At 39.1% G+C, this 27,577-nt stretch overlaps 1 protein-coding gene across 1 annotated transcript in view; it reads right to left on the reverse strand.

Annotated features, from left to right (window-relative positions):
- The window catches only part of gphna (gephyrin a), a 30,227-nt gene extending 11,582 nt beyond the window's left edge, over positions 1-18,645 (reverse strand). The window contains exons 1-20 of the mRNA XM_063909176.1: positions 18,563-18,645; positions 14,384-14,462; positions 12,669-12,726; positions 11,205-11,297; positions 10,893-10,987; positions 10,668-10,734; positions 9,699-9,998; positions 8,209-8,310; positions 7,198-7,335; positions 6,325-6,367; positions 6,086-6,223; positions 5,871-5,963; positions 5,201-5,256; positions 4,684-4,803; positions 4,532-4,590; positions 3,868-4,021; positions 3,623-3,744; positions 2,996-3,083; positions 2,748-2,821; positions 1,563-1,627 (exon numbers count right to left, since the gene is read on the reverse strand). Coding sequence (XP_063765246.1) covers positions 1,563-1,627; positions 2,748-2,821; positions 2,996-3,083; positions 3,623-3,744; positions 3,868-4,021; positions 4,532-4,590; positions 4,684-4,803; positions 5,201-5,256; positions 5,871-5,963; positions 6,086-6,223; positions 6,325-6,367; positions 7,198-7,335; positions 8,209-8,310; positions 9,699-9,998; positions 10,668-10,734; positions 10,893-10,987; positions 11,205-11,297; positions 12,669-12,726; positions 14,384-14,462; positions 18,563-18,626 — 2,008 coding nt within the window. The 5' untranslated portion in view covers positions 18,627-18,645. The remainder of the gene's footprint in view (positions 1-1,562; positions 1,628-2,747; positions 2,822-2,995; positions 3,084-3,622; positions 3,745-3,867; positions 4,022-4,531; positions 4,591-4,683; positions 4,804-5,200; positions 5,257-5,870; positions 5,964-6,085; positions 6,224-6,324; positions 6,368-7,197; positions 7,336-8,208; positions 8,311-9,698; positions 9,999-10,667; positions 10,735-10,892; positions 10,988-11,204; positions 11,298-12,668; positions 12,727-14,383; positions 14,463-18,562) is intronic.
- Positions 18,646-27,577: the final 8,932 nt, after the last annotated feature.

The following is a 27,577-nucleotide window of genomic DNA, read 5'->3' on the forward strand; positions in this document are numbered from 1 at the left end:
GCCGTATGCTATTAAAACTAAACCAATTGAAAGAAGTTCTGACTTTATGTAAATGTTTAATAGAGATACAGGGTCCAGGAAAAAAATGGGAAGAACTGTTTTGAAAGGCAGAGTGAGGCGGGTTTTGAATAAAACAAGCGGAAACTTCTTCTTACGGGACGAGAAATCTACTGACAAAACAATACCTGCTTTTGCTTAGTATTATACATATATTACTGTAGATCAGCTTTATATCAATATATCAGTAGCATAAACAAACCATTCACACCAAGGACAAGGACAGCTCGAGTGCATACACACAAGACAGGGACTGATATTACATGTGGGTCTGGAGGGGGAAAAAGAGAATTAGCCAGCAATGACTTGAACTGTAGCACAGGCTAGTTAGATTAGTGCAGAGGTGGGAGAAGTACTCAGAACTTGTACTTGAGTAGAAGTAGAAGTACTCAGATCTTGTTCTGGAGTAAAAGTAGAAGTACTCAGAACTTGTACTTGAGTAGAAGTAGAAGTACTCAGATCTTGTTCTGGAGTAAAAGTAGAAGTACTCAGATCTTGTACTTGAGTAAAAGTAGAAGTACTCAGATCTTGTACTTGAGTAAAAGTAGAAGTACTCAGATCTTGTACTTGAGTAAAAGTAGAAGTACTCTGGTCTTACTTGAGTATAAGTAGAAGTACCAGAGTGTAGGAATACTCTGTCACAGTAAAAGTCCTGCATTCAAAATGTTCCTCCAGTAAAAGTAGAAAGTACTCTCATCTAAATGTACTTAAAGTAGCGACAGTAAAAGTAGTCATTGTTTGATTGGTCCATTTCAGAATAATATCTCTGATATGTTTTATAATGATTGATCATTAAAGTGTTCTCAGAGCTGGTAAAGGTGCAGCTAGTTTGAATGGCTTTGTATACTACAGGGTAGCTGCTGGATTTACTCCAGGAGAACTAAAGTCTGATTTAAGGGTGATTATATTTACCACCATTAATCCAGATCTGTAAAGTAACTGAAGGATTAAATAAATGTAGGTGCTAGTGTTAATTTAGTAAGGTACCCAAAAGAAACAAGGAACACATGAAGTAAAGAGATATTCCAGACCATGTCCAGACTAGACCATGTAGTGCTGTACTCAATTGTGCACAGCTGCTGCGCTCTTACAGGAAGTGGCTATCTATGAAATTAGCTAGCTAGCTTCTTAGCTTACAACTTTATAGTTTGTAGTAGCAAATCATTACAGACTTCTAAATGAACCCAATAAATCAAATAGTGGCTTCTTCCTGACAATATTGTAGTGTAGTTTTTGAACAACAATTTATGCTAGAAACAAATGTTTCAGGTTTTGTGCTCCTTCTGTCCTCAACTTCTTTACAGTGAGGCTGCTGTTGCCAATGAGAGGTTACCTACAGTACACATCTTGGCATGAATAATCATAGTGGGCCAAAAAAACACAGACATTCAGACAAAGCAGATGGGTGTCAGCGATGGTCCAGAAAACAGGACAACAAGGAAATACACACTTACCGACTCCCAACAAAACACACTCCAGACTTACTTCAGATATTGATATATTACCTGGCAGAGCAAAGATGAGTTTCCGTGCTCCATCAATGTCCGCTGTGGCAAAGGTAGTAGGAAGACTGAGGAACAGAAACCCACGGGTCATTACTTTCCCTCTATGTCATAATATTATCATTGGTAGAATTAGTACTATGATAAATCAGGTATAACGTCTGGAGCCGCTTCATGGACGATAGGACAAGAACAGCTACTTAATACAAACTCTATGGCAACATAGCGTTTTGCTACATTAGACTGAAGTTGTCATGTTGTCCCAGGGACAAAAAAGGAAATGAGATTGGGAGGCAGTTAACTTACTTTCAACGCATCCTATTCTTCACTGATAATGCTACATTATGGAAAATAAAATCAATGTAGAAATTGGCAGGAGGTGAAAACGTTTGTATTAGCCTGCTAGCTCTCTGCTGGCTTTTAACATCCTGGTGTGTTCAGTATTAGCTCTATGGAGTTAAAATGAGTACAGGGCAAAGGTCAATTACAACTTTTAAACATATGTTAGAATGAAATCTTGTTAAATGTGGTTTTCAGCAGAAAACTTGAATAAATAAGTGTATCAAGGAGATATCCTGAGTCCACTTTAAAACAGAAATTAGATAGGAAGTTTAAAGTCATAATTCCCTATGTAAAGACACTGTTCAATTGGAAGTGAGGGAGTGTATGATTTAGTTTTTGGGATCTATTGGTTTATTTTCGTGGTATCCACTTGTTACTGGTATTGTGACCAGAACAGACAATGAAAGGGATACTGATTATATGTCTTTGATTTTCTTTTTTTCTACCAAAATGAGCTTTATTCTTTTGCATTGCTCTCAGTTTTTGAACTGCACCCAAAAAGCAAGAATACACCCATGGGTTCTTTCAGTGTCATCTATAACATCTTGCCTAATTCCTTGTCTATGAAGTAGCTCTAGACTTAATAAGGACATCAAAGATGTGAGTTTATATGTAAGATTTTGAATCCGGGAAAGAGTAGAAAAAGGGCGTCGTTCCCCTTAAAAGCAGTACAAGCAGTTACAATCACAGAAATAGAATGAGAAAAAGCAGTTCTACAAGTGGAAACACTAACTGCAGTACATTGCTCACCAGGGGTCAATAAGAAAATGAATTTGCATATAAAACCAACCCATTCCCCCACCTTAATTACCCCCAGCCACACTCCACCCCTTTCCCCCATCTCACCCTGGCTTCATAAAGACTCGTCCAAAGTGGATCTGAGCATGAAGATCAATATCCAGCACCTGCTTTAGGTAGTCCTGACAAAACATACAAACACAGACAGGTGGATAACAATAACACTGTACAACTGAAACTTAATAAAGCAAAAGAATACAGTGAAAAACGTTTATGATACTTTGGCTGCCTACTTTTTAAAAGAGCAGAATATCTACTCAACATGTCATGAGATGAGATGAGTGATGGTAAGTTACCTTCTCTCCCATGGACACACCCCCTGAGGTGATGATGACATCGGCACGACTGATTCCCTCATGGAGAGCCGACAGCAAGTCATCAGGGCTGCAAACACAAGCGTGACACATTCAACTCTAAGAGGGAGTGCAAGACAGCAGGATAATCTCCACGTTTTAACAACACGTGTCTGATTTTTGAAGCAAAATGCGATTGCCAGAAGAAAAAAGGTAACATTAAACTATTTGGAACCTGTAAAAGTTTTGAACATTAACCAGTGGGGTATTTACTGATGTATTATACTGTGTCATAGAACGATGCATTAAATCTCATAAGTTTGTGTTAAGCACAGATCATATTTAGAGAATCTAACCAAAGACATGATCAACTTATATTAAAAAGGGGGCCCATGATGGCTAAAATGCTAACTCATTTCTGTTTTTTAGCTTTCAATGCTGCACAATTGCATTTCAGTGAACACAAGCAATGAATCAAATATTTCTGGGTTTCTGATTGCACAAGTTACCTGACAGTGCATGTTTAGAAGCAATCAAATAACAAAAATGCCAACTCATATTTTATGGACTCATTCCTGCACCACCCTATACAGGCAGATTGTATTTTGTATGAATCTAAAATGCTCCTACTTGTCTCCAACAATGCCCAGGTTGATGGTAGGATATCCATGTTCCTGGATGGTGGACAGCAGAGTTGAGCGGTTGGAGTCTCTGATTTTCCCTGGGTGGAGGTCATCCTCTGGATTCAACAGCTACACACACCAACAAAAACAGAGAGAATTTTTACCGGTATCTTCACTCTGTAGCAAATCCAAAACACTCAATGCAAAGATAAAAAGAAAAGTATGTCTGTAATTTATCTAGTCTGCACGTACCTCATTTCCAGTGGACATGACAGCCACCACAGGGAACTTGTGCACGCTGACCTCCGTCACCCCCACTGTAGCCAGCAGGCCGATCTCTGACGGGCCCATATGTGTTCCTTTAGCCAACACACACTCCCCTCGCCTGATGTCATGACCTATTGGCCTGTGCACACACACAAATATGTATGTTAGGTTTGCTTAGCTACAGATGCACGTTACATATATCCAAATGATGTGCAGCGAAAAGGGTTTATTCTGAAACGCAGTCAAAACATACAGGTTATTTTTTAACATCATCTTCACGTTAATCCAACGTTGACCTCTTCTTTTACTTAATTTGATATCTTGATTTGACATAAACTGTTTATATATTTTTTTTAAAAACCCACACAGAATATAGCTATGTTCTATCCACTGCTGGACAGCATTCAAGTATGCAGGTAGGATGATAGGTGAATTGGCTTGTGCATATTCAACCACGTTAATAAAGCTAAAAGCCCAGTAGGATTTCCAGCTTTACTTTTATCAAATTGTTTATAAACAGACTGAAAAGCAGAGGACCAAGGATTGAACCTTGGGGAACACCAAATTGTATGCAGGGAGTCATTGGCTTTATAGTGTAGCTTTTATAGTTATTAGCATTCATTTAATTCTTTAAAGCATTTTTTTTTACCTGATGTCTTGTCCGGGTCGAGCCTGGACCATAATCCTCACCTCCAGCTCCTCTGTGCCCTGAAATATGCCAGATAATCAATATATTTGTAATAAAACACCTACTGTAAAACTAAAAGTAACCTGAAGTTCCATCGTTACTAGTGTACTTACATCCTCAGACTCCCTCAGAAGCTCTGTGTCTTCTACCTGGACCACAGCATCAGCACCACAAGGTATCGGAGCCCCGGTCGTCACCCTCATCACCTGACCTGGCATAACTGTGTGGGTGGGCTGCACGCAATCATACACAAACACAAGATAAATGATGCTTCATTGTGATTAGCTCAACAGTTTCAAGACTTTGCAACCAATGATGTGAGTGGCTGAGAGTTAATCTTTTAAAACACACAGACACCCCCACCTGGAACGATCACTTGATGCTGGTCAATGCGCTCACACAGTTAAAGTAGGAACCATATTTTAGTAACTGCATTAAAAGGATTAACAGTAGCAATACTTTTAGTGAAGGTATGTCTTTTACTGTGTGCGGTGTTATCCACCATGCTGGATGTAAATGGTTGTATTAGTATAACTGATAATAGTTGTGTTGTTAGCAGTGCTGTAACTTGAAAAGGTAATGGTTCCAGGTTGTTCCACATTAGCCCAGTGTTAGTGTATTATAGCTGACCTGCTGTCCAGCCTGTGATTCTCCCATGATGAAGCGATCTCCCGGGCCGTCCGCGGCTACAGCACAAACATAATGACGTTAGTTTAGGTTAATGATGGACATTAGACCATGATTATTGATTTTTAGGCAACAGCAAAGAGGACAGTTTCTATACACAATGCTGTGACAAATACATTCATACATTTAAAAGCAGAGACATTTGTAGGCATCAGATAAGCCAAATTTGAAATGGCAATTTAATATATCCTGTTTTACAGGCGTGTCCCTGACCTGGGCTCCCTTGACATAAAGCCAATGTGATTTTTCCATTGGATTTTGGAATATTGAAGGAAATAAGCACTTTGGTAAACACACGTTTATGCATGTTTTGTACAGCAGGATAATCTCTACCTTTTAACACAATTTTGATGGTTTTATAAGCATTAATGCAATTTCCAGAAGAACTCTAGGCTATAAAAGGAACTACGGCAGGGTCATATGACTTCAAGTGACCACCGCTAAGCTAATGGCGGCTTATGTTCAGCATGGTTACGTTTAATCGTCTGAAATTCAAAAAAACTTTGATTCTGATACGAGGAAGACGGACGTGGAGAAATGCGAACACATTTCTGGGTTTTAGGACTCACTCCGGCATGACTCTAAAAGTAAAAGATGATATTAGTTGTCTCACCTCGTACAGCATAGCCATCTTTAACGGAAGCCGGGAATGGAGGAAGGTTGTCTTTGGCATAGATGTCCTGAGCGAGCACTCGACCCAAACCGTCTTGAGAAGACAGCAACCACATCAAATTAGTGCAAACCATATATTAGCAACAATCACAACAAATGATATCTCCAAAATAAAAAATGTATTCGGACAGAGCAGGATACACACTGAAGACTCACCTCTGTAGTTAATGACTTCAATTCCCAGAATAGGTGTCATCTCTAGAACAGTGATGAAGGCTTTGTCCATTGACGTCAATGGGAACGGAGACATGCGATGACGACGTGCCACTTTACTGATGTCCACTGCACTGTGGCCTACACACACACACAATTAGGGGTAAAGGGGTTAAAGCCAGTGGCGAGTATGTTACTTTAAACAGTACCATTAGGATTAAAAAGTCTCCACAGTTACTTACTGGCCCTCAGAATGTTCTCGTTACTGCCACATCGTGACTGAACCTGAAGAGAGACAGACACATATTCCATGATTGGTCATTTTGTCATGCAAATATATGGTAGATGATTTCAGTACTTATTCATAACAGAAAAATCTAGCAAATGAATTCATGTGGATGTATCTGTTCTTAATGTCTAATATACAGGACATGGAATCATAAATAACGTGAGTTTTAGCTGTGGAGGTCAAAACCAGCACACAAGCAGCTTTGTGTCTGATACTATACACACATTTTAGATGAATGACTGAAGATATTTATAATTCAGTTGCCAAACTTCACAGTCTCATTCACTCCCACTCAATTCCAAACAAATCACAAGTCCTAAGACTTATAACCTTTTAAGGGTCATCCATCCCTGTGAATGGGAGGACGACTGCTTACTGTCCAACACTTGGTCATATATTACTAGCCAAATTGAGACAGTATTGGAAGTCACATTTAATAAGCCAATCCATAAGACTCCTTATGCAGAGTTAAAAGTCAATGAAATGGTTACAGTGGAAACAAAACAACTCTCAAAAATATCTTAATAAAAGCAATCTTTTATATATAGTTTTTCATAAACAAAATAAATATAAAAAAAGGAAATTCAGAAAATAAGAAACAACTCTATAATCAAACAGAAAAGGTTCTTAAATGTTGATATTTTATTAATAATATAAATTCTTGGCAAGCTCTATGAATCATAGTCATCAAGCATAATGCACAGTGAAAAAGTGCTACACATTTCATTCAAGTGCCACATCTTTTTTTTTTAAACGTTATAGTTAAAACAATAGGTTATTTCCTGTACTCATGTGTACGTGCATGCATGAAGGTTTGTGCGTGTACCTTGGGTGTTGGGCATGAGGCGGTGGAAAGGCGGGAGGTCGCCTGTGTTGCCCGCGGTGACTCAGAAGGGGTAGAGCTTAGAGAGGCTGAATCTCGAGGAAGCACCTGAACGCCTCGAGAAATGATAGAGTCCGGGATCTACAAACAAATACATATACAACAAACTTAGCGGGAGTCAAAGAATTTCCTTCAGCTGTTTTACCGTCTACTACAACTAAGACTGTGGCAAATTGTCAGCAATAATATAATATAGACCACGGCTGTAATGAATTGGCAACATCACTGATTGTGAGCTCTTCATGTGAAATAAGACAACTCTTACTTAAGCGTCAGGATTTAAATTCATCTTTACTAAGTTGATAAGTTTAATAAGGACTTGTATCCTATAAGACAAATGGATTAGTTCTTATACAAAGCTGCATTACTTTTTTTGGCCACCTGGGGGCAGCGGAAACAAGCCGTCAAAATAACTTCGACATATCATGACTTAAAGAAGTTGTTATGACAAACAAGGAGAATATGGCTAATGTAAGGCTTCAAAAGAACAACATCATCACTGCTAAGCTAAATGTGGCTAATGTTGGGACTGATGATGATTAGTAGTCTCTTTTAGTCACACGTTAGCAACTGCCGCTTTTATGCCACATAGAAGCTGTGGGCATTCACCAGTGGGGTATTTAATGGCGTATTGGTTTTTTGTCATAAAACAAGAAGTGAAAATCTGTTCAGCTTGTGTTAACGACAGATCCCGTTTCAGGCATCTTAAAAAAAAATACATAAAAAAACTTTACTTCGAGATGATGGAACATGAAGTGATGAAATGCTAACTCATCTTTGGTTTCACTTAACTCAGCAGGTTTATTCATGATTCATTTTACTGAGGCTCTAGACACATTTTCAACATTTAAAAGAGATTAAAACAACTGTAATCTAGGTATGAAGAACAACACAGTGTATGTGAAAGACATGATGAGCCGACCAATGAGAGGAGAGGAGAGGTGGGTGTCTCACCTGCTGGTCATGGGAACAGGAGCAGGTGAAATGAGTGGGCGGGGCAGGTGTGTTGCCGGGCAGGTAGGGAGCCCCCTTAGCCATGACCACAGCATGGCTCGTCTGATAGACACACACACAAACAAACATGCATGCGGGGTAGGTACAAACAGACAGACAAACAGACAGACACGTGTCCCCGTAAACAAACAGGTGAATGAGATGAAATGGAGTGCTGCACAGTGGCAAATGAATGAATGAAACACAAAAAGATGACATTTTTACGTATAAGCTGCTCTTTTGACTTCATAAATGCTCCTTTCAGTTTTCTTCTACTTGCCGATTAAATTAGAGTATTTGGAATTGGCTTATGTGAAAGAAGTGTCTTTATCTTTAACGTGCTGGCTTTGCACCAGCTCAAAGTAGATTTGATCACAGTTTCTACTGTTGTATCAACACTTGCTTAACACTTGAACACTGTGGCAAAGAGACTTAGCAAAGAGCTATTGTTGTGGGAAATATTGAAGAAAAATAAAGATTGTGTCACAAAGTAACAAAATAAAAATAGACTATTTTATGAATTATATGGCTGCAACATATGTGAGAAATTGTGTCCAAATTATTATAGGAATAGTCGTTTGTATTATTTGTTGTAACTACAGTACCAAGTACAAAATCAATAAATTAAAACACTCTACAAAACAGAATTAAATGTAAATAGTGCAACATTAGGGAAATATTCCAGATTCTTTTCAAAATAGACTGTTTATTTACCAGACTACGCTGAACCCTAGTGTATGGCGGGAGCATATTTGGTCAATGTGCTCAATTGAGGAATAGTATTGGTGTCTGAAATGTGTATTCCCTAGATATAGAAAGGTTCATCAACAGCCTTCTGAAGTGGGCCCTATAATATTTGTTCTCAAACTGTACTGCAGTTGAACCAAGAGAGCAAATCAGGTGAAGGAAACTTTAGGGTAAAATGAGAATAAAGGATGGAATCCGCCGATATTACAATTAAAAATAATAAATAAATCCCTTAATAAATGAATGTCATAAATGTACCAAAACTAAAAAAGGGATTTTTTAGTGATAAAATGTGAGTTACATGTGAACTGCTTAACTTATCAATTAACTGACTGTTATTTTTCCTGTTATTTGTTTTCACCTCTTAAGCATGTTTATTAATAGAGTCATTTTTGTATTAGTTTAATTCTTATGATATATTTGTTTATATATGGCAAAAGCTACTAATAGTTTATTTGTAAGAGTAAAAAGGCCAAGAATGTTTCTGAAAATTGTCTGAGATGCTCTGCTGACTATCTACTTTTCATTTTGTATCTAATATGTGCTTTTTTGGCATCCTGCAGCTGCATGAGGGCACAGAGTTGTGTGTAGTACAGTACCCTGCTGCTGCAATGACCCAATTTCCCCACAGGGATCATTAAAATTTCATCTATCAGGTTTCCAGCAGCAGCAGCACTGTGATGTGTGTCCCGTCCACTGGTTACCTTGGCAGCGATAGCAGCTGCGGTGATGTGGGAGGAGCCGTGCTGGTGGTGGTGGTGGTGGTGGTTGTGCACGTGCCGCCCTCTCCTCATGTCCTCCTCCTCGTCCTCCTCGTCCTCACACTGGGTACCACGCTCCATGGTGTGCATGTTGGAGTGTGTGTCGATGTGTGTGTTGGGCAGCAGAGGGGAGGGGGAGGGCAGCTGCTCCAAGGCGGCATGTGTGGATTTCACCCGGACGACGGCTTCACGCAGCAGGTCGATGGCATGTGGCAAAGCGGGCAGGATAAACTGGAAACACTCCTGCAACACCAACCAAAGCATCGACATCAGATGTTAGCCTGGAACTAGCCAACGCTACACAATGCTGTCCCACTACTCAGGAACTAACGTCACCTTCTCCTGTCCTGTTTTTGCAGCACCCATTAAAGCAGTACTGAAACAGTGTGGGGAGAATGTATTGTTTAATCAAGCTGTTCAATCCTAGCATCATGGTATTGTGTTTTTACTGGTACTCATCAACATGATGGGTGTGAAGGAATTAAAAAATAATTGATATTAAATCGGTTTTGACATGTCAACATTTTAGCCCAGTGAAAAAAAAACATTTGCTGATTTGTGGAAGTAATGGAGCTGTGTCTCAATTCACATACTTCTGTAATTACATGTACTGCTGAGTGCAAGTACAGCAATAGTTATCAAGTCAATTCCAAGTCCTACATTTTGGGTTTCAAGTTTTTAAAAGTCACATGGCCTTATTTTCAAAAATAAATTTGGTTTCAAAATTACAAACATTGTTAACATTAAGTTACATTCCATAGTTAGTAGGTTAATAGGTTTTTCATAGAACAATTTCAATGTATTTGACCTTTAGGAAAAGCATCAAATTTGTGACAACATTTTCATAATAACAGGTATTCTTTCTAGCAGAGTTCAGTGTAAGCACAGGTGGGTGAAGTCACATGAGCTTACCTGAGAGCCCTTCTTGCTCCCCGGCAGGTTGATGATCAGAGTTTTACCACGGATACCACACACGGGCCTGGAGAAAGCAGTGGAAAGCAGGTTAGAAATATCATAGAACACACCATAATAAAGTTATAGTATAACAGATTAGCAGATCAGTCCTGCATATCCAGGAGTTGGCAGCATGTCTAGCTGACAGTGAGCACAGCAGTGAAAACAACACCGAGTGTTTACCTGGACAGCATGCCTAGTGGAGTTACGTTGAGTGACCCCATCAGCATGGCCAGGGCCATCCCCGGAGCCTCACGCTCTATCACCTCTCTGGTGGCCTGAAACACACACACCAGGCCTCAGTTAGTAGCAGTGTGGGTAGATATACTCAGATCCTTTAATTGAGTAAAAGCAGAAATATTATGGTCTTAATTAATATCAACATTGACATTAGCTAAAACTAAAAGAACTCATTCTGCACAATGGCTTATGAGACTTAATGCTTGTTGTATTGGCCTCATTATTCAAAGTTAGCCTAGCAGTGTAGCTCTGTACCTCAGGTGTGACATCTCGAGGTGCAAAGCCAGTTCCTCCAGTGGTGAGGATGAGGTTCAGCTGCTGCTCATCGCACCACTCCAGAAGAGTGTCCTGTACAGGAAAACACACACAGTTTACCACTACAACATGCATCGTCTTTCTTGGAATAATGTGGGCAGCTGGTATGGTTTCAGTATTGTTTGTGTAAACCAGGGCTGTCCAAACATTTTTCACTGAGGGCCACATACAGAAAAAGGTAGGAAGGGCCCCTCAGTAGAGCTGAGGTATATGTAATGCCTCATAAGTTGAGTTAGAGGTTAGCAAAATCAATCAAATTTAGGTTATTTATGGTTGATACTTGAAAATGCTTCAATAAAACCAACAAACTACACCACAGCTCTCCAGAGGGATTCATTTATTGAGTTGGCAGCACATTCCTTAAAACAGAAGCCTCAGATTGCTTATAATAAGGGGAAATATGAAGGGTATATTTCAACCTTGTTATACTAATAAGTTACTGTGCTTTTTTTTTTTAAAGCAGCTAATTTGTTTGAAAATGTTTTCAACTTTAAAATACGAAATATATTTGAAAATCGGGCTGATAAACACATGAATACTGTGCAGTATATTTTTTACATACATATATGTAATTAAGAAGTACAGTATAAGAAACGCACAAGTTTCTGGTATGGGCCATATTCCATTATACTGCAACATTGGGCCACCAGCCGTATTTGGCCACCTGGCCGTAGTTTGGATACCCCGGGTATAAACAGAACTACATCCACTAGTAAACACATGAAAATGTTTTGCAAACAAAAAAACAATCTGCGAATAAACAAAAACATTTGAAACATAAAAGAGTATCTCAATTCATTAGATTGCAAATAAGGGAATAGCATTTGCGGATATCTTTCTGACAGATACCAATAGGCATTTCTAGATCCAGCTTTTATTCATGAATTGAAAAAAGGCATTGTGGATTTCGAGTCTACACTTTTTAAATATTAAATATTCATTATATTTATTAGTTATATTTTGATACTATAACACACAGAGCTTTAAGAAAAGTTTTATATCAGTCCGAGCAAAATGTCAAATTGTATCTTACCGCCATTTTTACGTGAGCATGTGATCTATGGTTGATGATCTCATTCTTTTAAAAAACACCTGCACATAAAAAACAACCAGCAGTCGGTATCTAGACTGAGTATTGTGTCCTGCTTAGCTGGCTGAGTGTTTGATGATAGACTGATGGTTCCAGAAATGCTGAAAACACTATCCAAACGCGCAAAGATTCAGGATGTATGTCAGGAGGAATTTGCCACTGTTCTCATCCAGCGCTCTGGCACACACTGAAACATTTCTGAGTGTCAGTAGAGAAGTGTGCACAGTCCAGACTTTTTCACTATATATTGTTTTGTGTTTGTTCTGTATATAGACTCATGTGATTGCTGGTGAGCTCAAATTAAAGACACGTACCTTGATTTCATCAATCTCATCCGGAACGATCTTGTAGGCTGCTATGACTCCTCCCAGCCTGCAGGGCGAGACAGAGATAGAGTCAGTGTGATGGCAGGGTACATGCATGTGTTTACTGCGTGTCAATGTTTGTGTTCAGACCAAAGTCTATTGGGGGTCAGATTTCTCTCAAAAATAATATTTGCACACAGAAGGCCTTTAAAAATAATCCATTTAAAATGACTATGTTTCAATGCACAGGAAAAAATGTATAGTTAAATACAATGTAAAATAAATCCACATAGAAATACATCTTCAAAACCTTTTTACATACGATTTAAAATATTTATCATTCTAAATAAAAGTATAAGAAATAAACAATGATATGCCTTTAAAAGTATTTGTAAATGTAATCAAAAATATATTTGTAAGTTGTTACCTTTGGAGATGGAAACTGGTGGACTATCTGATAAGTTTATGACCGGTTATACATCAATTTACATCCAATTTCGCACAGGCTGTTACACTTTATGTCTGGAGGTTTTGATGTAAATTACAATAGCTGTGTTATATAGATATACTGCACACTACACTTAACATTGTACATGTATATTATATTTTAATTTAATATTCCATTACTATCTGTATATTTCTTATTTTTCTCATATCTTTTTGCTATTCTTCATTGTATTTTGTTGCGGTAACGAAAAAAATTCCCAATTTGGGATGAATAAAGTATTTGTGATTCTGATTCTGATATTTTCTTCCAGAAAAGTAAAACATTTTACATAAAGTGTGACATATTGCTATTCACATTACTTGTATCTTATTACTCCATTAAACCGGTACTGTTACTGAGATTTGTTTTAGTAAGATTGAGTTCAAATAGAAATCAGTGGGCCAGATATTTAAAAAAATTGGAATGCAGTCCGTGCATCTCAACATACAGTATAGGCTTAACAGGATTACTTCACGGTGTTATCTGGAGGAAAAAAGAAAAACCGGAGGCGAACACGGATGACCTCACAGCAGTAGTAGGCTAATGTACACATGAGCAAATGTAGGTCAGAGGTAAATGTCAACATGGAGCCTGGCAGTTGCGTTCCATGCATAAATAACAAATGTCTTGTCTTGCTTTAGTAAACATGTTTGAGTTATGGATGCTTGCAACGTTAGTGATGTGGAATGTTATGAGTGCTCCATCTCAATCCTCATCGTGCACTGCATTTTGCTATACTTCACACTCAAAATGGCTAGTATAACCACAGAAGTCGACATATTGCCTATTAGCATGATATAGCTAACTCGCTAGCTGATGCTATTGTAAATACTATATCACAGAGTTATTTTAATGGCTACTCCCAAGTTCCCATTTGCAGACTGTGCAGGTTTAACTCTATGTGATCACATTAAATCATAAGCATTGATCTCAGCTTACATGGATTGCTGAAACAAGGAGATATCTGACAAGAAAAATAATTGTTAACCGTGCTAAAGTCTTACACATAGGTTCAACAGTGAGTTTAATAAATGTAAAAACCTAAATGTTTTCTTGATTAAAATTGCAAAGAAGACCTAAATACATGTATTTGTGTTTTCTATTACATACATTTAATTACAAGATGAACTATTAGTTTTTTTTCTAAATAAATAATGAAATGCCTTCTTGAATGAATGAATGAAATGAATTCTTCTGTGTGCATTCATTAGTATTGAGGCTGTTTATGTAGACTCACAGTGAGGGATCATGGACCAGGTCCTTCAGGTTGACTCCACTCCGGTCCTCAGCCAGGTTCCTGAAGCAGCTGTCACTCACTGGAGAAAGGGAAGTCCAGGGGACAGAACAGAACAGCATGAATATGATGCAGTTTTACTACATATTGGGAAGTCTTCAAAGAGTAGAACCCCATGTGATACTAAAGAGACATTTAAAAGAGGCCTTATTATGCTCTTTGGGGGTTTCCCTTTCCTGTAGTTTGTGTATAGGTTTATCTGCATGTAAACGGTCTGCAAAGGCTAAAATCCCTGTGTTTCCTCCAGAGGGAGTTTCTCTCCCACACATTCCCCCTGACCCGCCTGAGAGACCCTCAGCTAACGAATCGAGCAGACCGGGCTCTGGTTTTAGACAGAGGGTGAAAAGAAGTGCTCAGGTAGTATGAGAAAAATAAAGAGCTTTTTGAACATTAAAGCATGGAGACATGTCCCAGTAGAGGAACAAAATACGAACATGAACCTAAACGAGCAGAATATGTCCTATTTAAGATTTAATTCATTAAAGCTAGCCTAAATGATACTAGAGCTTTGCTTGCATCCCTCCTATCTGAAAGAAGATTACAAGCGTCACTTACTTGTAAACGATCTCTCAATAATTAATTATATTTTAAGCTTCATCTTGTAACTTTGGTCAAGTTTTATGGCTTTGACACTAGCTAGAGGCACCTAAGCCTTTAGATGTATTTACAATTTAGTACAACGTACATTCAATTTCTGTTATTTCCACATAAGATCCACTCAAACTAGATTTTGAGGCAAAACACAACTTTTTTCTATACCATCCATTACAAGACCAAAACCAACAATGTAACAGGCACTTAGTAATTTACAATTAAGGATACGGACATGTTTTATTTGAGTTTTTAGGAAAGTCGAGTCGTTAGAAAACCCCATTACGTTATGTTTATATGTAATGCTGGGTTTATGAAAACCCAAAGGATGCTGAAAGTACATTGCAGGAGATGGGAAATAATGTGCCAAATATGCTATTGTTGCCTGTGTAATTTCAAACTTCTAGGTTCTCCAGAAAGTGAGGTGTATTTATTTTTGAAAAAAGCATCTTACCATCTGTTCCTCATAGCAAATTGTACTAACTGATATACAGCTGCGGAAAAAATTAAGAGACCACTTCAGCATTATCATTTTCTCTTGTTTTATTATTTATAGGTATGTCTTTGAGTTAAATGATTTTATTTTTATTATTTTATTGTATTCTATAAACTACTGACAACATTTCTCTGTGTTGAAATTCAACAGACACTGGATGGCTGCCATACATGTAGAGATAAAGATTTAAGAACAATTAGGAGTGGTCTCATAATTCTTTCCAGAGCTGTAGTTAATTTGTCCATAGCAAATTATAGTTTGACTTTATAGATCAGCCAAAGATAAACAGGGAGCCAGACAGAACGGAGACAACATATATTGAACGGTAGAAATTATACCTTGTGTGTTATGGACTCACTTTTAATGCATGCCCCAAGATGTGTTTATAATTTTTTAAGAAACGTATTTACAGAAACAGCTAAGCACTGTGGTTTTTCCACAAAGGCATCTCGGACAGGGGGAATGTCATTCCATATTTTTGTTTTGGCTACAGATTATCAGATATTTAGTGTGCTAGTGAGAATGTATAGGACGGTCTATGTGTGATTGAGTGAAAATAAATGAGAAGTGACTATTAACGGTCTCATTGGTTACAACTCACAACCACCTTACTACCTGACACGACTCGAGATTTCCAAATTCCGGGATTAACATATTTATTTAATCACACACCGATGATCTTTTCCCAAACGTAACCTCATACTGTGCTTTTTAGCCTAAAAATAACCAAGAAGTTTTGGTGCAAAAACTGCCAGTGTTTCAAGAGGAATCATGTAGTAGGCATGTTGCATTGTACTTTGAAACCGCAGACGGATCATCTTGAGGTAAACTACAGTGGTCGTCATCGAGGGTTGTTTAGGCCCTTCGTCCACATATCGTCTTTATCTGAAAGAAAGGCACTAAGCAGAGTCTCCTCCAAGTATTTAATCAGAAAATTCCCACGGTTTGAATTTTGACATTATTTTTCAACATTAACCGGCTGATTCTTGCTCTTAAACTTTATATGAAAGAGCTTTACCAGTTCAATCGGAGAGCTCTAGAGTGAGCAGGACAATGCACATATGGCGATAAAGTTCAACTCTCACCGGCAGCAACATCCATTGACTGGTCGGTAGATATCCTATATCTCCTTTCATTTCTACAGTGTCGTCATTTGCACATTTCTAAAAAGTTGAAATATTTTCAACATCAACTGCTCAGAGTAGTCGCACATAAATGGCAATGCTCCCCAAAAAAAACACACAAGGAGCTGCCTTTTTTCTATTTTTCTATTTGGTTTTCCTATGTAGCCTAATGTCTTTGTTGTATCTTAAATTGATTAAAAAAAATATAGACCAGGCTTTCGATACATACACAACCCTAATTCCTAGATCTATTCATTGTTGGCTTGGATCTTATAATGGAATGTGTTGACACCACTAAAAATATCAACTCTACCCAGCTTTCATGCTCGATGTGTAGGATTTAGCGGCATCTAGTGTTGCAGTTTCATGTAATCATACACTGATGATAAAAATAGCTAGAAATATCATATTTCATTCCTGCTAATCGCTCCCCCTAAATGCCACACACTAGCCCTTTAAGTGGTTTCCCCTTTGGACACAGAGCTCTTTGGTAAAAACACGGCCTCTGTATGAAGTATTTCCCAAAGTATTTCAGCTAAATTTAGCACTCCTCGTACAGTGTGCAGCTTTAACCTGGCTCCTTCTGCCCAGTAACCACAGGAGGAACATCTCATATCTGTGGTTTGCCTGATGATTTAACAACCGGCCTGTGACTACCCTAGTAGTACCAAAATATCATTATTTATTCATCTTCTCGACGCCTTTTGCTCCATTTATGTAACCTTACGTCTATTGTTTTAACCCCATATTTGACCCTAAACGTAACCTAACTCCTGGGTTAAATGATTTTGTAGAACCACACATACATGACATGATTGGGTAACGTGTGTTAACATGAGACAGGAGGTTTCGGTTGTACGGACGGCAGGGTTAGCTGCTGTTGGGCTAGCTGAGATGCTAGCTCATCAAAAGCACGACAGGCTTCCCGAGCAGCTGCTGGAGAGTATCCTCTTAGCATTTTTCTCACGTCTTCCCCTGCTTTGGCAAGGAGAAGCATTGCTACTGGTGACCGGTGGCTGTCCTACGGCTGTAAACTGGTCCCAGTCCTCCTCCGCACGGCTCACAGGCGAACATCAGCCGAGCTAATTAGCGAAGCTGCTAATACAACCTACACATAATTCATTTCGCTTGGGCAGTGCGCCTTGCCTTCTAATTAGCTGTTAATAGCTACCAAACGCACGATTTATGGTTAATAAATGTGCATTTCTGATTTGACAGAAATATCCACCTATTAAACCCATGTGAAATGGCCGTCAAAGGAACCATATAAATACATGTTAATGAAAAGCACCCCCAATAGCGGACAACATAGCGGATCTGCAAAGGGACATGAATAATGCAGCTCATGTAGGCTCGGTATCGCTACATTGCTTGAAAATATAAAGTAAAGGTGACAACATATAGCACAGAAAAACGGGAAGTACGGTGGGTTTGCCTTCAAAATAAAAGCACACATCTTAGTTAAAAACTCATTGCAGCACTTGCTCGCCAAGGAATAGCCACCTAGTTTTGAAAGTCTTCGCTAGGTGTTCTTCTTTTTCCTACTGTCTCACTTGACGCTGATTAAAATATAATACTAAATGTCGTGTAGCTTAATAGTACATAACTGAAAATGACAGCCATGTTCAAATGCAAATACATATGATATAAACATCACTATAGAATTGTAAATATTGTCGCTACATAATAGTCCCACATCTGTGCGACCTGTCAAAAGGCAGGCAGCTAACGTTAAAGCAATGACAAGTCAACGAAACCGGTTAGCTTAGCATAGTGGCTAACGATAGCTAGCTCGGCGGCGAAGACAGCTCGTATCGTGACACCGACGTGCACAGGCAACCTACGGCAAAACGCCTCAGAGGTGCACTACAGAGAAGCATTTTATTGCATTTTATCACACAGTATCCTTACCCGTCAGAATCCCCACTCGGGTCTGATGGTCGTGGTTGGTGAGCACCATCCCGTCCGCCGCCATGTTTACAACCTCTGTCTGCACTGTGCCGGCACATACATAGAAACAGTGAGGTGGTGTGCGGGCTGCTGCTGCACCACCTCTGGAGGACGGATCTGTGTGTGTGTGAGCGTGCATGTCCTCTGCTTTAAGGTGTCCTCGTCCTCCAATTAATAAGTAAAGATTTTGGGACGGCTTAAAAAATCTCTAGTAGAGCATTCAACACCAAGACTGGTACTGTGTGAAATCCCCCCAAAAGGAGAAAGGTGACCTATTTGTGAATCATAGTGTCTGGTCAGTCATCAATCAGTGCTCCCTTTTGCCAAAAATATTGTCTAATTCTGTTGAAAGAAGGATACCACAAGCAGTAATTGTGCTTTACTGTGAAAATGATTAGTTTAATTTAGCTTTAAGGGGACATTTGATCTTTTATTTGCTGCAAACACAGTACAGGACGGGCAGCGGTGGTCTCAGGATGTCTTAGGGATAGGGGCCAAAAAATAAAAAGGCCACCTAATGCATGCAGAAGGTTTCTTCAATTTCAGGGTAGCCACAGAGTGCTGCAGTGATGGTGTTTTTTTGTATGCTGACCCAGAACTGAGCATCGTAAGGGCCCCTTCGACACAAATTCAAACAGATATTTCCACTATAAACTAAATACATCACAGTCTAATGGCTGCGCGTAACAACCTAAATGTGGACTCATATCCGGCTCGATGACATTTAGTAGTCTAATTTAGCCATTGCTGGCAACAGCCGTGTTTATGACACTGGACAAATTGGAGAAATTCCAGTCATATATTATTTGTGTTATTGACCTTGAACAGATTGAAAGGACACCTATCAAGTATAATCAAGGCATGTACATTTATATTCTATCAAAAATAAGTTGTTGTTTTTTTAAGTCCTGTCAAAAGGGCATAATGCCAAATAATGAAAATGATCATTACTCTGTCGTTACTCTGAACACAAAGAATTTCGCTCAGCTTTAGGACTACTTATTCTTCAGGTAAACTGAAACAGATTTAAACATTACAAACCAAAATATATGCAGGCCTGTCTGGCTCATTATATTTTGATTAAGGCATGCTGCTGCCGACTTGATGGCTTCCTCGGCCAGTTCGGCCCCCTGAAAATTGATTTAGCTGAACACACTTATTAAGACTTAGCAGCTTCTAATTTTGCTTTGGTGGAATTGTTTTCATCAGACATACAGCCTGGAAAGAATTAAGAGACCACTCCAAATGTTTCTTAAATCTTTATCTCTACATGTATGGCATCCATTCCAGTGTCTGTTGAATTCCAACACAGAGAAAAAAATGCCAGTAGTTTATAGAATACAACACATTTTAAAAATCATTTAACTCAAAAGACGTACCTATACAAAATAAAACAAGAGAAAATGATAATGCTGAAATGGTCTCTTTTTCCAGGCTGTATATAACTCCAATTGATTTATCCGGTCAGTTTTCAGTAAATACAGGCTAAAGGAAACCCTGGTCACATGACATGGTAAGGAAGAACTACAATGTGTCATGTGGTAGATGTGTGACAGAACGTGCTGACCAAGTGTGAAATCCGCATGCTGAGCTGAACACAACATGCATTCAAATGTCACCAGTGCAGAACATTACTAATTGCTCGTGGAGCATGTGATGGGGGTGGCTGCTGTGTAACCGGGACATCCTGCTCCACCTATGAGCTGGGGTGTAGTGTCCTTTGACCTGTAATGTCAGAAAGAGTTTGGCAAAATGGCTAATATGTGAAATAAGTAGTAATGATTATGTTGGGTCTTTTTTGGACTAATTGTATTATATTTATTTTTTCAACTTAATCATCAGAATAAGGCATGTAAAAGAGTGCAATTGAACTCTTTTGTGGATAAATGTGTATTTATGATGTCTGGCTTGGTATTCACTAACAAAGATGCATTTTAAAATGACTTTTTCGGATTGGTCAATTTATATAGCCTACTGTATGTTAATTTATAATTTTGAAAAGAGTTTAGTTGTCTGTTAATCTTAAAATGAATGAAAACTCAAATTGTGCAACACTTCACAGCTTCAAAATACTACAACAGACTCAAAGAGAAAGAATACAAACCTAGTGTACTCAACATTTCTACAAATAGAGATTACCTTATTTTCTTTGGATACATAAAATATATTAAGAGTACTTACTGTATAAACTTATAGAACAACAACTCAATTTAAAATTTAGAGCCACCGGTAAAGCTGACGAAACAGAGACATGACCCACTGGTGTTCTCACTTACCTGATTACAACTACAAATACAAATCTGTCCCTGTCCCTTAAATTGGGTGCTACAGTTCAGTCTATTTTTCCTTATTTATTAGGATACAGAATTATTGATGTAATGCAGTCCCCATTATCTTTTCACCGAACCTTAACCCAAGCAGAGGTTTAGTCATCTGAAACTGAAAACAACTGTTGTCCTCAGATCTTGTTGGAACTATATCTCTGTCATTTTAATTATGATGTAAATTCTCACAAAAACTAGCAGGTCCATCGTTAGTAATATTTTTTTTAAAACTTGATGTCCTGTTACTATTTGATTTCCCCTGATATAAGAGATAATCACATGATGGAAAATTATTGAAATGATTTTGTCAATAATAACAATACTATATCTGTTCAGTCACCTCTGTACATGAATTTTATAGTCGCTACATCTTGCTCTTCCACAGGTTTTGAGTTTTTTAGCTTGTGGTTTCCTGCTGAGAAGAGGCTGGAGTTGACTTGGAGAACCCATTCTGTGATCCTCTGCTCAGTGTAGTACTCATCCTCACTGTCCTCCTTCAGCCTCTCCAGACAACCACAGCACTCAGATTCTGTTTCAAAAGCTGAGACATCAGAGCAGAAATCTCTTTGTTGCCTTGCTTCGGCGGGCCTATCATCATGTTTGACCGTGACGGGCATCATCGTATTGCTGTCATTGGCACCGGGATCACCAATGTCATATTTCTTTTGTCCTACCGTAAGGTCCACCAGCACTGGAGTCAGCGACTTGTCTCTGAAACCTGGATTGCTGCTTTGTTTGCTTCTGCAAGAGCAACACTAACTTTGGGGTATCTGTTAGACTCCTGAATAACTTTCTCACATTGTTTAACCAACAGATGAAACACTGCATGTTCTTTTATTACAGTACCAGTTGGTAAATGGGGTCCATATTCCTTTGGTTTGGCCCATTCCTTTCTGTACGCCTGTAAATCAATGTACTGGCTCCCCTCAACGAAACTAAAAGTCTAAAGACAAACGTCAGAAGAACAAGAACCGTCAGTGCACCATTCCCATGGACGCTGATCTCCCAAGTTTGACTTCTCAATTCTGTTCAACATTCGATCCCTGTTGTTGGGGAATATTTTGTGTAAGCTTGTAAATCATTAGCTCATTTGCATCTCTTCTCTCTGTCCTCCTCTGACCTGGCTCTACGGCCTTGCAGGTGCTGTTATCTTCATTAAGGAGGGGCAGCCTGGGCTTTCGAAGCCTTGTTGTTCCCACAGTTCGTACAAGCTCAAGCTGACCTAAGATTGGCTTTATTGTTTAGGGACAGCTAGCGCCAGTTTATCTGGACACAGATGCTCCGGTAAACACCTTATCTGTGACCTAGATGACAGTTTAAGTCAAACGTATTGTCTGAGCTTGTTTAGTCTGGCGTTTGAAGAATGTTGATTATCCATTGGGAACTAGTTAAAACCTCTTCCTATTGTCGAGATCTTCAGAATTGGTTTGGCAACCGCTGTGGCAACTCGTGTCTATAGTAACTGTCATGTCAATTCTCCGGCCGTATCTCCGAATAAACCCAACAGTGTTTTGCCATCAAGTTCCTGCTCTCCAGTGTCTCTCTGAGTTTCGTCTCCATTGCTTCAGAAGTTTCCAACACAAATTGGCGTTGTCGGCAGGATACCAACACATCATCAGAGCTGGTAAGTGTGATTTCAAACTCTTGCTTTTGAACATTGCCTTGCCAGTATCTGTGATTGATGGTATCCTAAAATTACCTGTATAGAATTGCTTTGTTTGATTTTGGCTACTGGATATTTGAGGCTTTCTAACGCCTAGGAGGTCGGTGTCTGGGGACTCTGTCCTGGCCGAGTTTCTCTGGGTGTGCTGCGGGGGGCACACGTGCCTTTCACACACACACAGCTCTTGTTCAAACAAACCTTAATAAACAGAGTAAGATTAAGTGAAACTTCTGGTTGCAAAGACAGTTTATTAAACTAATGTTTATAAATCCCAAATGATGGTGGTTTCAGCGATCAGCACAAACAGTTTATGAGAAACAGCTTGAGATATCCACATATATCGCCTCCCTAGACACCGCTCCAGCTTTCATTTACGGAGGTGTGAGACACTGTACAGACTCTGAAATACCTGGAAAGTGTCATTGGGAGGGAGTGCACAGCCTGGGCCCAAACTCTTACTCACTCCACCACCCCCGTGGCAGAGGGGTCTAAAGGCACCGCCTGACTGTTTCCCAGCTCCTACTTGCTGGAGGGTTGGGCAGCTTGGGGGTGAAGAAATGAAAATATAGGCTAATTGGTTACTGGTGTGAGGTGGCATGCGAGTTTCTGAAATCAGGTGTGTTTCATCGTTGATTATGAACTTGATCACTAGTGGATAGAGCTGGAAATAGGATTGTTGGGTGGTAGAAGTCTGTGTCTCCTGATCGGGGGGACATAGCACTCATTAGCGTGTAGGTTAGTGTGGGTCGCAAGAGGATAAGCTAGTTAATGCTCTTGGACGCTCTTCTGGGACCTATCTTACTTGTATACAAGGAGTGTGAAAAAATTGTGGTATCGCACTTGGAGACCACCCCTGCCCCCGCTGAAACACCTTACATTTAATCAAATTGAGCTGAGTGAACTTGCTGACGCACTGTGGTTTATTGAGAGTTCATGTTTGTTTGTCTGATTGTTTGTATTGGGGGTTTATGTTGGTTTGTCTACCCGCCATCTCGTGCATGACTTGTAACCACTAATAATAAATTAGTCCAGATGTAAGAAGAAAATTAGGTTATATTGCTCTTAGAATCAGTTTTAAGACATTAGTGTTGACTTTAAGGCCTTGTGAGGCCTCGTCCTCAGTTATGTTTGTGACCTTTTATAAAGAACTTCGACCCGTCCTGCACCCTGAGGGCCTCAGAGGCATCACTGCTGGTCGTGGTACGACCTGCCTGAGGAGACCAGGGTTGCAAAATCTGTCATATGTCCTAGGTCAATTTTATATCATTTTAGTTTTCATGTATTCTTAGTCTATATATTGTATGGTAATAATGATAGACTTTATGTATTGAACAGATTCAGAATCAAAACTGATAGAACTAGATTCAGACAGAATAGGAATCACTGTAGAAACATTTTGCTCTGTTGCTGCAAAATGAAAACTTTGTTGATTATCTGTTCCAACTGGCCACTGGAATCAGATAATTAATATTAGTTAAAGTTCAATTAGTTTGAATATAATTTAACTTTTTATATATTAAAATGCTTGAAATTGTTTCTCATATCAACACATTTGGTCGCCTTAGACTTTAATTTAATTCAGAGAGTTAATTATAATTTATCATTGAGAATACTTTAAGTTTCCTGAAACCAATCTTATAAAAAAGAAATCAACTAAAGCTCTAAGCTCCCTGGTAAAAACAAGGATCAATATATTCTAATATATATACTTCAATATGTGTGTTTTTTGAGTGCAACATTTTAACAGTAGATCAAAATAAACGGCACCATATCAACAATTATAACAAATAAAATAAAGTCACTAAGTGTAGGAAAAGCACTTTATCAATCTTGTGTTTATGTTATTGTTGTCATTAAATGAATCCACCAATTCTTGAAAAATTGTTGTTATCCAATGGCCTCTCCACAGGCCTAAACTTTTTATGAATCTTCCAAATCAAAAGAGACAGAGATCAGTATCACTTTGTGTAGCGAGCCAAATACTTTTAAATGTTCTACTTAAACCAAATCTGATTCTAATAAAGAAAGTCATGTCAAATGTAATTCATTATTTTACAGTCATGTTAAAAATTGTACATTTTCCAACCCATGTTCCTTTTGGTTTAGTCTAAGCATCAAAGTGTCTTCATAACAGGCACTTCACATTCTCATAGCTGTCCCAAATGTTTTAACCTTGTGCGGACAAGCTGTGAAAAAACACACACACACACACACACACACACACACACACACACACACACACACACACACACACACACACACACACACACACACACACACACATACACACACACACACACACCATAGTTTTCACATTCCTTAACACTGGGTGTCTGTATGGTGTTGGGACTGCTGAACTGGTCTCCACGTTCTTTAAATAAGTATTTACTTATCCACATTGATTATTCTTGTTTGCTTTAGAGTTTTAATTCAAAATGAATTCTTACATTAAATGGGATAATAAAATAATATGAATAAATGACTTTTACATGATAATTGTGTTCAAAACATTAGACCTGTCCTCTAATCACTACTAGGAGAAGTGTGCATGTTCAGATGTCTTAACGCTCCTCTAATGAACCTATCCTTGTTGTCCCTTTCGCTGCAGAGCTGGTTCAGATGGTGTATTGATTAGATTCTGATTCGCACAAGTCCATTTTTTTGACTGACTTTAGTTCTAATGTTATTTTGAGTTTGACTTCAGTCCATAAGTAAATCTTTAAAGTGACTCTAAATTTCTCAGGATGGTGGATTAGTGGTTCAACATTATTTTCTAATATTTCGATTTTACAAATAGGCCAAAGGTAAAGAGAGACATTGATGACCTTGTGTCCCTTTGTGTTAGTACGTGGTTCCATTTTGTCTATGGCCTTGGACAGCTCCACTTCCCAGTAAGACGCTCAGTTCTGCCCCTGCTAGGGTCCGGCTGAGTCTCAGAGTTTCTATGCTGCTCTACTTGCAATGACATTCATGGGTCTGGTCCGAGAATGGCAACCATTTCCTGTTTCCACAGAGGGTGACACTCCTCAACCACGCTTCTTCCAAAGACTCAGGAGGCACACGAACAATACAGCCGTTGATAATATCCCACATGGGTCTGCTCCCCCCCACTGGGCCATGAACTGAAAGCATGACATCTGCTTTAAAGACTTGGAAGCTGCGCTCTCACATCAGCACCACCCTTGGGTCAGGCAGATGAGACTAGCGGCTTCACTTAGGGCATTTTGGTTCAGATACATGACTCTCGTTACCGCAGAGTGGTTTTATTTTTTAAAGCTATTCACACTGCTATGCATATGATGCCTGCTTGATTATTGGTGAGCTGTTAATGACCCTAATATTTCTTTGTATTGATAAAAACAGGCCTAAGGTCAGGGGCCTCTTAATGTGTAGTTTTGCTCCTCACATTATAGACACTGCTTCCACCCAGTAAAATTGAAGATTGCACGAAAGTCAGGCTCCAATACAACCATTCTGTTCAGCTCTAACGTTTCAATTTATAGATTCTCATCTTACAAACACAATTAGCTCTTATTGTTTCCTAAGGTTACGTCACGTTAAATGGAGTAATGCAAACTGGTTTTCAAATTTAGGGTTTTAATTTGGGTTTAAATTTCTCAGCAATGACACCCTCAGATACCCAATATCCTCCATGCTGTGCCATCAGTAATAAGACAGATGTGAAGGGGATGCAGCTCTGCCTCCTGATATGCTCTGGTCTTAAATCCATTTTTGCATAATATTTGTTTCTCACAATTGACTTTGTAACATAAGCTGCACACAGGTGATACTGATGCTGCTCAATTGTACATTAGCTAAACTATGTCATGTTTAAATCAACTCCTGAGTTATTATTTCACATGTCACACTGAGTAACATATGTAAGAAAAGGGAGGGAAGAGTCAATTATATTTAGTCATCTATTTGGTTAAACCTATGTTTTATGGAAGCGAAAATCTATTTTCTGGTAACTAATACTCTTTATCAAACGGTAAATGGTAAATGAATATAACGTTTATAGTCTTTGAGAATAGGCGTTTCCACAGTGACTAGCTCAGCTTTAACTGCAATAACGTTTATCTTCTCTGGACTGATAGTATTTGATTCTTGCATGTTCAATGATTGACACAAACTTTCTAAATATGCATGCGCATGTGTCAGGAAGGCTCCCATAGCAATCTGAGGGGCATGTCCTCTTTCTGAATTCAATGATAATGTGCTAATCCAATTCTTTGAGTTGTCATCTATCAGAAAACATCCCTATCAGGTGGAGTGCCGAAAACCAGGACTGCTCTCAAGGCCAAGGCCAAGGGTGCCACCTGCAAGGAAGCACGAGGCCGAGGCGAGATGAGAGGGGTTTCTTCTCTTCACATTCTGCTCGGTGGGCTCCAGCAGACAACGCTGCAGGACGAGGTCGGGTTCGGAGGTCGGATTCGGAGGTCGGATTCGGAGGTCGGGTTCAGAGACCAGTTCGGAGGCTTCTATAATACGAGGATCCATGTTTTCTTGGAGGAATATATTGTTTTGCCAACCTCTCTTATCACGGGGGGACACCTGGATGCGCCACGTGAAATACGCAGTGGCACTGCTCTCACCATTGATAGCAGGAGGAATAGAGGCGGATGAGCCTCTGTTACTGGAGGGGTCCACTACAGAGCTCATTGAATGAGCCACACAAAAGAGCAATTGGGGGGGGGGGGTTGAAATAAGGCTTTCGCTCTGATGAAGAAGAGTTTTAATCAATCAGCACCTCAGTGCTAATCCACAGTATCAGGATGCCTTTACACCCCAGACACTCAGAATGGCTTCCTAAAGAGAGGAGGAGAACAAGTCGGAGAGACTTCTTATTTTTCCAGCTCTCGTACAAAGATGAACTTTGAATTGAATGAACAGATTCCAGAAGTACAATGAATGATTGTTTCTATATTTCCAATGACTAAACATAGTGGTTATTAATATATTTTGTCAGATTAGGTTACACTTTCAAAA

Source organism: Eleginops maclovinus, chromosome 19 (assembly GCF_036324505.1).
Source record: "Eleginops maclovinus isolate JMC-PN-2008 ecotype Puerto Natales chromosome 19, JC_Emac_rtc_rv5, whole genome shotgun sequence".
Lineage (NCBI taxonomy): Eukaryota > Metazoa > Chordata > Actinopteri > Perciformes > Eleginopidae > Eleginops > Eleginops maclovinus.